The 13,740-nt window shown below is 41.6% G+C and overlaps 1 protein-coding gene across 1 annotated transcript in view; it reads left to right on the top strand.

Annotated features, from left to right (window-relative positions):
• The window catches only part of scn5lab (sodium channel, voltage gated, type V-like, alpha b), a 192,721-nt gene that overhangs the window by 73,939 nt on the left and 105,042 nt on the right, over nucleotides 1–13,740 (top strand). The window contains exons 9-14 of the mRNA XM_030079285.1: nucleotides 1,691–1,832; nucleotides 1,938–2,135; nucleotides 3,146–3,316; nucleotides 4,154–4,411; nucleotides 5,505–5,630; nucleotides 13,614–13,734. Of these exons, the coding sequence (XP_029935145.1) occupies nucleotides 1,691–1,832; nucleotides 1,938–2,135; nucleotides 3,146–3,316; nucleotides 4,154–4,411; nucleotides 5,505–5,630; nucleotides 13,614–13,734 (1,016 nt within the window). The remainder of the gene's footprint in view (nucleotides 1–1,690; nucleotides 1,833–1,937; nucleotides 2,136–3,145; nucleotides 3,317–4,153; nucleotides 4,412–5,504; nucleotides 5,631–13,613; nucleotides 13,735–13,740) is intronic.

The following is a 13,740-nucleotide window of genomic DNA, read 5'->3' on the forward strand; positions in this document are numbered from 1 at the left end:
CCTTACATTATCAGAGCCGCTTGTTGATGCTGTGATATTCATGAATCACCTGTCACCTTCTCTTCCTCTATTATATCATATCCATGTTTTCCTCCTCTAATGCTGCACTTTCATTTTTTCACCGAGACTGTGACGGCGACCTTAAATTAATATACATATCCTTTGAAAAAAAAAAAAAACTCCTCTCTGCTCTTACAGCTTATTCTCTTTGATCTGAACAAAGAATAGATATATAATATATCAGCTTAATGTTTTCTTTTCTGTTCTTTTTTCTATTTTCTTGTTCTTTTTCTTTTCTTTTTTTTAATGTATATCAGATACTGCTGTGTCCATGTCTTCCCTCTCCGGTGTGAAAGAGGATTTTTTTTTTTTTTCAGCATTTTTTTTTTTTTTTTAAAGATTATTAATATGCATTCACAATATTTTCTTCGTTTTGTTTATTCAAAAAATGTAAAATTTAAAGATACTGGATATCGGCACAAAATATCAGCTATCAGCAGCTTCCATTAAAGAATAGAGAACTAAAAATAAGAAAATTTATATGGACAAACAAACAGGCAGACAGACTCTGACCTCTGACCTCCTCACTGTTGGCTGCTCTTAACGTTATTGAATCTGAAGTTTCCTCTACTGTTGTGCACTTATTGCAAGGCACTGTGGGTAAAAACAACATGTAAACATGTAAACGATGGCAGTCCACTCCATTGACCGGCACATCAGCGCTGTGTGTGTGTGTGTGTGTTGCCGGGGATCAGATGTGAGTGCGTGGGCGCTGCTGAATGTGATATGATATGAATGTGGAATATCAATGACGATGATTTGCCATCCCCGCGTGATGCGCTCCGTCTCCGCGGTGACACGCGTGGGCGGGTCCGATCACACGCCGCTAACGAGCTATTGGTCGTAAACACTGACGTGGAGACGGAGACGGAGCTGCTGTTCATGTCGGTGTGGACGGCTCTCTTCCTGGAAGGGCAGGTTTCCAGGCGACAGGTTGAATCACAGCTGCTCCATAAATCAGACGGAGAGTTTAATTATGCGGACTGTACCTTTAATGTCTCCTCACGCTGCTCCAACATGTGGAAATGAATTCAGATAATATATTTTCAAAATGTTATGAAACACATTTATCTTAACCTTTTGGAAACCCAGGAGCCCGAGAGCTGTGGGGGGCTTTTATTTTGAAAGGTGTTATGTCATACCATCTGACGAAAAAATCTCTTTTGATTGTATTACTTTTTTTGTTGTTGTTTTTTTTTTTTGATTTTGTGCAGTGCAATTTTTCATTTTAGGGTAATTTTGTTGTAGTGTATTTTTAAATACATAAGTTTAATAATTATAAATATGGTTCCTCATAATTTTGTACTGGTTTTTTTTGATAACTTTTATTTATTATTTTTTCCTACTGTTTCATTAATTTTCTTACTGTTTTGCTAACACTTTGCTAATTTTCAGGTTGTTTTCTTGTAATATTTATTTTATTTTATTTAGTTGCTATTTAGTTATTGTTTTTTTTAACTAATTTTGTGCTAATCTTCATGTCATTTTTGGATCAGGAATTTAATTTGGACTTCACAGCGTTTTATAACATGGTCAGTATTTTTAAATTAATACGTGGAGCATAAATGACTTCTGCTCTCTCTCTCTCTCTCTCTCTCTCTCTGTGTGTGTGTGTGTGTGTGTGTTGCAGGAAGTGTCCAGATGGCTTTGACTGTCTGAAGGCAGGGAGGAACCCAAACTACGGCTACACCAGCTTCGACACCTTCGGCTGGGCCTTCCTGTCCCTGTTCCGCCTCATGACACAGGACTACTGGGAAAACCTCTACCACCAGGTGTGTGTGTGTGTGTGTGTGCCTGTGTGTGTGTGTGCTCTTGCATGTATTAATGTGTTTCTAAGGAGCGATACATTCTGTGTGTATGTGTGTGTGTGTGTTCAGACGCTGCGCTCGGCTGGTAAGACCTACATGGTGTTCTTCGTGGTGGTGATCTTCCTGGGCTCCTTCTACCTGGTGAACCTGATCCTGGCCGTGGTGGCGATGGCGTACGAGGAGCAGAACCAGGCCACCATCGCCGAGGCCTGGCAGAAAGAGAGAGAGTTCCAGATCGCCATGGAGAGACTCAAGAAGGAGCAGCAGGTAGAAATCAGCTCAGCGAACAGAGAACTAAAAAAATAAAAATCGTGTTCGAGTGACAAAAGAAAAGAGCGACAGGTGCCGAGGTAGCTGTCTCTCTGCTGCTGCGTCGCTAACACAGCGGCTCAGGTACTGGAGTTTATCCTGTTAAAGAACCAACACACTAATCTGGGTTAGAGTAACGTGACCAGATTATTTACAGCAAATCTGGGGACATTTTCAGAAATCATACAGAAATTACAAATCCCTGTAAACGCTCGTGAAAAGCCTTTAAACACAAGAACTCTGAGGTCAATGCATCATCACTGACCTGAGCTTTAAATAGATTGTTTTAGTCATCAGAAAGATAGTTGTAATTTATAAAAACTTTTTATTGCAAATTTTTAGTTCAGTTTTTAGGTTTTTTTTTTTTTTTTTTTGCAAATTTTGGTTATCTTCTTGCAGTTAATTAATTAATTAATTTTTCTTTTTTTCTTTTTTCTTTTTTTTTTTTTTTTTTGGTTTATGTCCCAGTAATTTTTTTGGTCATTTGTTAATTGCGTTTTGCATTTATTTATTTTTTTTAATCAAAATCAAGTGAATTTGTCTAACCTGTCTAACTCTGAAATGAGGGATCTGTCCTCCACTTTTGTGGCATCCAGTTACAAACAAAAAAGCAAACTTGACTCTTCCCACAACCCGAGCTCATAAAGCGAAATATTTTCAAGCAGGAAGAGTTCTTGAATATTTTGAGAAAAAAAAACTAAAAGCAGCAGCCGTGGGTGGGCGACACCGGCGGGCGGGACGAGGTTTCCGGCGAATTTCTTCATATTCGTTTGTTTTTTCTTACTTTTCATTTACAAATTTCTGATGATCAGATTGTAGAGTTGAAGCTGTTGATCGGGCTCTGATTAAATCCCCTCTTCTGCGTCTGCACTGTGTTTGATTTTGGTGGATCCTGCTGCTGGTTGCTGTAATGCACCTTAATGTCATTAAACGTATCGCACCATGTGCCCTGCCAGGCTGCTGCCCAGAAAACTCTGGACACCGACTCCATGATGTCACCAGATCCCTCCTCGTTCGCCCTGCCATTGGACAACGGGGAGGAGCGGAGGCGGAGCCAGGGGCTGCTGGGCCTGGCCGACATGGAGGGGAACCTGTCGGAGGAGAAGCTGCTGCAGGTGGACACGCCAGACGGGGGAAAGGTGAGCACGGTGAGAAACACTTTAATCTCAGAATAAAGACAGTGAATGAGCTGTGTCTCCTCCTGCCTGTTAGCTAATAAAGTGTTCATGTGTGAGCAGCAGCACGGCAGCAGCGGTGCACGACTCCTGCACTTTTTGGAAAAGCCTCTGACTCTGGTTTAAAGGAGGACTTTGCTGATTTTCCACCAGCTTTGTATGGTTACAGTGTGGGTGGTATCTGCAGACACACAGTTTTTTAGCTTCCCTCCATGTTGCACCCAGAGCTCCCTGCTCTTTTCAAATTAAAATGTGCAAAAGTCTTCTTCCAGTCGACACGAAACACGTCATCTTGAGGTCTTTTTGAGGTCCAAACTGCAGACTGTGTTTCTGGGAGCCTCCATCCATGGTCGGGCGGTGGGAGCGCCTCGTTTCCTCTGCAGGTTCTTGCATCCAGGAGCCGTGCAAGTCGACACCGTCCCTACTGAAAGGTTTTTGTCAGCAAACAACAACAGAACTCAACACGCCAAGTTTTCAGCCAAAGAAGAACCACAGGCCTGTTTCTCTCTTTTCTCTGGTCATGCAGCATCAGTATCCTTTCTGCTGCACAGAAAGCCCAGTTTTATGAAAAGATAATCCCTCCAGCAGTAAAATAGCGCATTAACGTCTCAGAGCTGATTGAATCAAGTTTCTGCCTCATAAATGACATCATGTTGAGTCCATCGGCCGTGCCTGACTGTCCGTGAACTTGTTGTCTTGTGAATTTGTTGTGCATCTGCGTGTAGTTTTCATTCTCCGTCTAAAAACTCCTTTATCCTCTCCTCTCCTCCTTGTTTCCTCTCCTTGTTTCCTCTCCTTCAGCCCCTCCACCCGCTCCTCTCTCGCTCCTTCTCCACGAGGACTCGGCGAGGCAGCCAGGTCTCCTCCATCTTTAACTTCCGCCTGAGGAGCCGCGGCTCGGAGGGAGAGATGGCCGACGACGAGTTCAGCATCCCGGGCGATGTGGTGGAGGGCGTGGGGGGCCACACCTACAGCGGGGGGCCTCTGGGGGGCATCCTGCCCCACCCCTGGCCCAAACGCAGACCCAGCACCTACAGCACTGCCAGCAGGGGGTCGCAGGTGAGGCAGGCTCACACACACACACACACACACACACACACACACACACACACATTAACATTCATAGTTTATGAATGTATGAAAAGTTAAAATGCTCCTCATCCACTGATGTTACTTTATTGGCCAACAAATAAACTTCAGATCATCAGTTGTTTTTTTTGCTTCTGGTCATTTTACAGATTTGAAAGTGATGTTTTTGTTACACAACATTTATCCTATTAGTGAAGGGACTTTTATTTTGTCAACCAAGGACTAAAACAAACTATTATTTCTCTGTTTTCTATTCTGATGTATAAGTTATCCATAATCATTTCAATTTTTTTTTTTTTTTTTTTTTTTTTTTTATCACTGGTCAGTTTTTAAGTTTTTTTTTTTTTTTTCAATGCTGGAAATCTCAATTTATAATCAGTTTACTTTCTGAAATGCTCGACCTCCATTGCCATCCATAGCCAACAACTGAACCTCTTTGTTTCACATTTAAAAATCAATTAAAATCATTTCAATTGATTGTTTTGTCACTGGTCCATTTTCAAGTTTGTAACTGCTCAAACTGTTTTTTTTTTTGTTTGTTTGTTTGTTTTTTGCCATTTTTTTTTCTTTTTTTTGGGAGAGTTTGGAATGATATGAAACAATATATAAATAATAATCACCAAATACCAAATAAAATGGTCTGATGGAATAAATTATTAGAAAAAAAATTAAATAAGATGGTATGGAGAGAGGTAAGAGAAGGATGAGGAAAAGAGATGAGACTTTGAAATTATGAGAGTAGATAAAATGAGATTAACTAAGCAAGATTAAGATGGACAAGACGAGACGTGATGCAGTGAGATGAGATGAGATGAGATGAGATGAGATGAGATGAGATGAGATGAGATGAATTCCATTGATCACTGAGGAGGAAACTGGGTCACTGCAGTGGCACAAAGTGGAGATTTAGTTTGGAGAACGGATCACACACACACACACACACACACACACACACACACACACACACACACACACAGACCAGACATGCACGCTGTTGTTTCAACATGCTCTCTCTGTATGTGTGTGTGTGTGTGTGTGTGTGTGTGTGTGTGTCTGTTGCCAGGTATTCTATCCAACTCTGAACGTCAATGGGAAGCTGTTTGTGGCGATGGACCAAAATGGGGTTTCCCCTCCAGCGCTGCAGGGGCCACTGCCTGCCTGTACCATGGAGAAGGTCAAGGAGGAGAGTGTGAGTACCGTGTGTGTGTGTGTGTGTGTGTGTGTGTTCCGGTAGTTCTGCATATGTGTTTATGAATTTTGGGATTAGTGTTAGCGTGCATGTGTGTACAAATGTGCTTGGGTTGTTGGGTGTGCATGCGTGTGTGTGTGTGTGTGTGTACATCTGTGTGTGTGTGTACATCCGCTGCAGTGGAAACAATGGTGTAGCCTGCAGCCATCTAACACTCAAACATGTGAATTATGAATCAGCGCTGCACATAGCTCCACTCTGATATCATGGGCTAAAGACTCACACACACACACACACACACACACACACACCACACAGCAACTGTTATGACATGACAGGGTAAAGCCACACATACCAGCACAGATACTTCCTGTCTCTTCCTCCTGAACTTGGCGCCTGGTCAGCTGAGCTGGGAAAAGAAAAAAAAAAAAAAGATGCTGTAAACCTGCAGTCGCCTTTGCTCTGCTGCTGTCCAGTCGTACAGCAGGAGGATGACGTAACTCCAGAAAACACCAAACACAAACAAACACCAAGAAAACAAACAAACAAACAAACAAAAACAGGAAACACTAAGACTTCAAAGAAAAAAAACATAGAAACACCATGAGAAGATCAAGAAATACCATGAGACCATCAAGACAGCACCAAGAAACACCATGAAACAACAGGAAATACCGTAGGAACACCGAGACACACCAAGAAACAACGGGAAACAGAAAAGAACCACTTAGAACCACCAAGAGAACATCAAAATCACCCGGAAAACACCAGGAACACAAAGAGAATACCAAGAAGCACCAAGAGAATGCCAGGAAATACCATGATAGCACCAATAAACTCCATGAGAACTCCAAGAGAACATCAAGAAACATCTGGAAAACACAATGAGAAACACCAGCAAAAACCATGAGAACACCAACAAACACAAAGAAGCACTGCGAGAACATGAAGAAACACCAAGAAACACAATGAGAAACACCATGACAACACCAAGAGAACACCAACAAACACAAAGAAGCACTGCGAGAACATGAAGAAACACCAAGAAACACAATGAGAAACACCATGACAAGACCAAGAGAACACCATGAGAACACCCACAAACACTGCGAGAATACACAAACACCAAGAGAAACACCAAGAAACAAACAGAGGAAACACTATGAGAACACCAACAGAACACCATGAAACACCAAAAAATACCAAGAGAACACCAAGTAACACCATGAGAACTTCAAGAGAACATCAAGAAACACATAGAAAACACAATTAGAAACACCAACAAACACCACGAGAACACCACGAGAACACCAAGAAACACCAACAAACATCAATAAACACCAACAAACACCATGAAACACCAAAAAATACCAAAAGAACACCAACAAACACCAAGAAACACCAACAAACATCAAGAAACACCAACAAACACCAACAAACACCACGAGAACACCAAGAAACACCAAGAAACATCAAGAAACACCAAAAAATACCATGAGAACTCCAAGAGAACATCAAGAAACACATAGAAAACACAATGAGAAACACCAAGAAAAACTATGAGAATGCCAACAAACACCACGAGAACACCACGAGAACACCAAGAAACACCAACAAACACCACAAGAACACCAAGAAACACCAAGAAACATCAAGAAACACCAACAAACACCATGAAACACCAAAAAATACCAAGAGAACACCAAGAAACACCATGAGAACTCCAAGAGAATATCAAGAAACACATAGAAAACACAATGAGAAACACCAAGAAAAACCATGAGAATGCCAACAAACACCACGAGAACACTAAGAAACACCAAGAAACACTAAGAAACACCAAGAAACAAGCGAAGGAAACACCACAATGCAAAGAAAATGCAGAGAAACGCCACAAAAACTACAACAAAACACCCAGCACCACAAACTGAGGCACACCAAGGAACACAAAGAAGATCCCAGGAGAACCATGAGGAACGTGCAGGTCCGGGTGAGAACCATGAGGAACGTGACCTAGATCCTGATCAGGTTCCTCTGAACCCCCCGAGTATCGATCAGTTATAGGAAATGAGCAGATCAATAGTCACTATCAGGCCAAATTTACAGTTCACAAATCAGAATCACACACACACACACACACACACACACACTCATATCATATAATATATTTTCCTCGAATTTTACACCGTGGCTGTTATGTTAGCATCCAGTGAATCAGCTGTGTGCCTCAAGACACACACACACACACACACACACACAGACACACACACACACACACACACACACGTGCGCGCGCACACACACACACACATCCTGCATTATGTCTGTTTAGAGGCAAACAGGAGAGATGATAATCAGATCACACTCACACTGTATGACTCACTGAACACACACACACACTAAGAAAAAAATGTGTGTGTGCGTGCGTGTGTGTGTGTGAGTGTGTGTGTGTGTGTGTGAGGAGGGGTGTTCCTGATTTTCTCTCAGGGGTGTACGGTGTGTCAGAGTAATATACCCTCACACACATCACACACTTTGTTACATGTAGCTTTAATATTGTCCAAGCAGCTTCAGATGAAAGTTAAATATAGTTTTTTTTTTTAGCTGTGAGTGTCTGGTTAAAGGGGCAGTACGTCAAATTTCAGCAGAACAACTTGAGCCGACACGTGATGACTTTGTTGATGAGTGAATGAATCAGTGTGTTCGCTCTCTGCAGCCTCTCAAAACTCACTGTCGACGTTTGCTGACAGAGTGACATGACAGCTCACCTGGCCGTTGGCTCCGCCCACTTTCACCTTGATCTGTGAACCAAAGGCCCACACAGATTCTGCACAACTCAGTGTCTATGGGCTGACAGCTGTCATCAAGGAATGAAGGGATGGAGGGATGAGGGGTTGGGAGTGATGGGATGAGCGTCGAGGGATGGAGGGATGAGGGATGGAGGGATGAGGGATGAAAGGTTAGGAATGAAAAGGATGAGGATTGAAGGATGAGGGATGAAGGGTTGAGGGATGCAGAGATGAAAGGTGAGAATGGAGGGATGAGGGCCAAGGGATGGAGGGATGAAGGGTAGGGGATGAAGGGATGGATGGATGAGGGTCACAGGATGAAGGATGAAGGGATGAGAGTGGGTCGATGGAGGGATGAGGGACGAGGGATGGATGGATGAGGGATCAAAAGTGAGGGATGGAGGGATGAGGGCTAAGGGATGGAGGGATGAAGGGTGAGGGAATACGGGATGGATGGCTGAGGGTCAGGGAATGAAGGGATGAGAGTTGAAGGATGGAGGGATGAGAGTCGACGGATGAAGGGATGAGGGTCGGGGGAATGAAGGGATGAAGGGTCGATGGATGAGGGGACAAAGGGATGAAGGGATGAGAATGGAGGGATGAAGGGATGAAAGGTTATGAATGAAAAGGATGAGGATTGAAGGATGAGGGATGATGGCCAAAGGATGAAGGGATGAGGATTGAGGGATGGAGGGATGAGTGGATGGAAGGATGAAGGGATGAATGGATGGAAGAATGAACAGATGGAGTAATGAGTGGATAGACGGATGAAGGGAAGACACATGTTTTGGTGTCCTGCAGGTTTTTAATGTGTGCAGGAAACAAGGCAGGCGTGTTTGTGAAAGAACAAGTGGGAACATTTAAATAAGTGAAGATACGAGGTCACTCTGACCCAGTGAGACACACTCACACACACACACACACACACACACACACACTCACACACACACACACACACTCACACACACAAAGGCACATACACACACACACAAAGGCACATACACACATAAAGGGGATTTGGATAGCAAATCCTATTGTTCTGCGGTGCCCATGCTTTGCGACGTGCTTTGGCGTGCGCTGTGTGTGTGTGTGTGTGTGTGTGGTCAGCTGAGGTTAAAGGGCTGTGATAAAGAACATGACTCACTTCTCTGTGGCTGCTCAGCGCTGTGTGTTCAGTTAATCACACTTTTGTCAGAGCAGTCCTGGTTTTCTATCAGCATGTAAATAAATGAACACATTATTGTCCTGTACATATCCTCAAGCTTAACATGGCTTAAAAAAATAATAATGATGATAAATTCATCAAAAAAAAAAAAAAAAAATCAGTTATTAAGCTGTAGGCTACAACAGGTTTCCTTCCGCCCTGTATTTTGTGAGGTCGTTTGTCCACTTTAAGAACATTTTGCTGCGTTTGTTTCCCACCTTTTTACATTTTTTTTTCACACTAAGAAGCATCTTTTATGTTAAGGAGCCCTAAATAAATCCACCTGAGACCCGTGGACCCCCGTCTGCCAGGACTGTGTGTCCCAAAGGGCCTCCATCTGGCAGCGTCTTTGACTTAAGTGTCTATACTGTGGGCAGGGAGGTAAAAGTGTGTGAGTGAATCATATTAACACATAAATCATTGTCATTTTTGATTATGGTAAACCTCATTTTACTCGAGACCCCCCTGGGAACTCCTCATGGCCCTCTGGTGGTCCCAGGACCCCACTTTGGGAATCAGAGAACGTTAGTACTTTAAACAACAGCTGAAGAAGAGGAAGATGAGAGAAAAGCCCAAAAAAGACCCTCCACCCACCCACCCACCCACCCAAAAAAAAAAAAAAAAAAAAAAAAAAAAAAACAGAAAAAATATAGATTTACTGGCCAAAATGCGAATTAAAATTAAGGAAAATAAAAAAATGTTCAGTGCCCAAAATAAAAGCATCAGAAAGCATTTTCCGGATTCAGCTGGAAGACGATTAGGCAGCTTCAGATTTTGATCAATAAATCCACAAATAAATGTGTGAATAAATGAGTAAATAAATAAAACACAAAAAATCAATAAAGAAATGCACAAACAAATCAGTATATAAGTAAAGGAATAAATCATATAATAAATAAATCCTTGGCTTAGCAGGAAAATAAAATTAAAAAAATATTTTTAATCCATGAAATGAATTTGATTCTGTATTCATAGTACAGAATTTATTTTTCCCTCAGCATGATGATTTTTTTTGGCCGTTGATTTACTTTATTATCTCCTAATTTCTCTGTGTCTTTACCAGTTAATTTATTCACTATAATTTAATTAATTCATATTTTTTTTTATTTTGTTTTTGTTTTTTTCTTTAAAATATAAAAAGAGACTGAAGTGTGTGAAGTGTCTCCCAGGTGATTATGGCTGAACACACACACACACACACACACATACACACGAGTGGAAGGGAGGAGGAGGCATGGGGGTGATGCTTTGTTGCCACGGAAATGATACCATGGCAACCCACAGCAGCTAACACCGGCTAAATTAGCGCCGAGCTGTCCTGTGAGTGTGTGTGTGTGTGTGTGTGTGTGTGTGTGTGAGTCCCCCCATATGTCAGCAAGGTGTGCATGTGGGTACATCTCCTCCTTATCTGTGTGTGTGTGTGTGTGTGTGTTACCTTGGTGGTTCCCCCGGCAGACAGTCAGGATGTAGGCGTTGCCGTGGGCGTCAACCTTTGGGCCGGTGCGTCACGCCTCATTGGAGGATGGGAACAGGAAGTGTTATGTAATCACACCTGGCCAGCTGCTGTCAGTCACACACAGCCGAGAGGAGAGGACGCACCAGGAAATCAGAGTTTTCTTTCAAAATATATAAATAAAATAAATCAAAATAAAAGCGTACATCCCTGATCAAAGTGCTTTTGTCCAGTGAAGTTAATCTCTCAATAGGTCACCGTATGTTGGAGTCAGTTTGTAAAAACAAAATATCCTGGAAGATACATCATGAATACCATATTGTGAATAAGGTGAAGGAGATGTCTTTTAAAATTATTCATAAATATTCAAAAAGACATAAACACAAACTGCTGTGTCGGTGATGAATATGCAGAGACAGTTTTACGCTTGTACATTCTGCCGTTGTTCTTACACCAAGAGACTCTGCCGAGACCTTTGCACATTCATCATCTGTCATATTTTTGAAGATGTTACTTTTTGTTTGGAAAATGTGGGGTTTGGCTTCATCAATAACCCAAGAAAAGAAGACATTTTTTTAATGAGAAATCTGGTAATGTTACTGAGAAAAAAAAATCGTACATTTAGCAATAATAAACATTGTTTTGTTATTTTTCTGAAACATGTTGAGCAAAATATGAAGCTACTTTCTAATTCAACTAACAGAAAGGCTGTTGAAACACTTCGGATCTGTATGTTCTAAAATATCTTTGTATAATGAAATATGAAGGGACATCTTTTCTTCTGTTACTGTCCCACATGTATACCTATCCACCATTCACTGAATTCTTATATTATTTGTTTATAAGAAAAAATATAACCAAGAAAAAAGTTAAGTTTTAAGTTTCAAATTTAATTTCAAATGAAAACACTGAAATGAAGTTGTGATTACATTTTTAATGCTCCACTAAAAGTTGTATTTCACCAAAGTGCAGTCACTTTCACAACCGGTTGTCTGTTTGGTTGCCGACTGTTTACAACGTCACATCTGTTACAGTGTCACATCTGTAACAGTGTCACATCTGTTACAGTGTCACATCTGTTACAATATCACATCTCTTACAGTGTCACATCTGTTACAGTGTCATATTTGTTACAGCGTCACATCTGTTACAGTGTCACATCTGTTACAGCGTCACATCTGTTACAACATCACATCTGTTACATCACATCTGTTACAGCGTCACGTCTGTTACAACATCACATCTGTTACAGTGTCACATCTGTTACAGCGTCACGCCTGTTACAGCGTCATATCTGTTACAGTGTCACATCTGTTACAGTGTCACGTCTTTTACAGCGTCACATCTGTTACAATGTCACATCTGTTACAGCATCACGTCTGTTACAGCATCACGTCTGTTACAGCGTCACGTTACAACGTCACATCTGTTACAATGTTACATCTGTTACAGCGTCACATCTACTATTACATATGTTACAATGTTGTATCTATTGAAACGTCACGTGGTGTGTCGACTGCTTGCAGACGTCTTTGAAAAGGTTAAAATGTTACATCTGTTTACATTACATCACAATTACAATGTTCTGTCTGTTACAACGTTACATCTGTTACGTTATATCTGTTCCAATGTTCCAACATTACACACACACACACACACACACATAAACACATGGATTAATGATGGGTCAAATAGGTCAAACGCAGTAGCCTGATTGGGGGTTATTTGTGGTTCATGTGCATGTGTGTGTGTGTGTTGGGGAGGGGATCAGTGTGTATGCAGCAGCAGTGCAGCAGGTCAGGAGTGTGTGTCGTTTAGATTTTTCAGTCAAATCAATAGTTTTGTTTTATTCTCTGTGCTGTCTGATCCCTGCTGCAGCTGAACTGAGCAGAGTGAAGCGACTCACTTCACTTTAAAGAACTTTATTTTCATAATAAAGTATTTCTGTCACCGCTGAAACAGCAGCACGAGTCAGGTCAGGTCGATGTTTATCAAAGCACATCATCACCAAGGAAGGCTCGACTCATCGTGAAACATCACTTGACTTCTTTCAAAAACATGGGGAGCAATTTAGCAAGAAATGACCCTGAAAATTTGCATGCAACAAAATTACAGAAAGTGTCTAAAACACTGCAAGAAAATTAGGCATTTTTTATATTAATAAATAAATATATAAATAATAATAAGATAATAAATTAAAAGCACAAGAACACTGTTATTATTTAAAATCATTTGAATTATTTTTTACAGTTTAATTTAAAAAAACTGCCATGAAATCATGACAAAACTACCAGAAAAATATACCAGAAAATTAACCCAAAACTTCCCTCCAAAGAATTTACAATAAAAGTGAATTTATTTGTTAAGAGACTGAAGTAAAAGCTTCAGGCTTCACAGGATGAGAAGCAAATTCACTCTGGATCAGGAATCACCTTCTTCTGTCAGCTTCAAGTTTCTGCTCCCAGAAGTCTGTGCTCGGCTCACTCCTCTCTCTCCCTCTCTCTCTCTCTCTCTCTCTCTCTCTCTCTCTCTCTCAGGTTCCCACCTCCACCACAGAGCTCAGCACCATGCTGCTGCCCCGCCCCTCCTCCACCCCGGGCTCGGAGAGGAGGGCGAGGACGTTGAGCGCCGCCAGCTACCTGACTGACGCCATGGAGGGTACAC

The sequence above is a fragment of the Myripristis murdjan genome, chromosome 20, assembly GCF_902150065.1.
Source record: "Myripristis murdjan chromosome 20, fMyrMur1.1, whole genome shotgun sequence".
Lineage (NCBI taxonomy): Eukaryota > Metazoa > Chordata > Actinopteri > Holocentriformes > Holocentridae > Myripristis > Myripristis murdjan.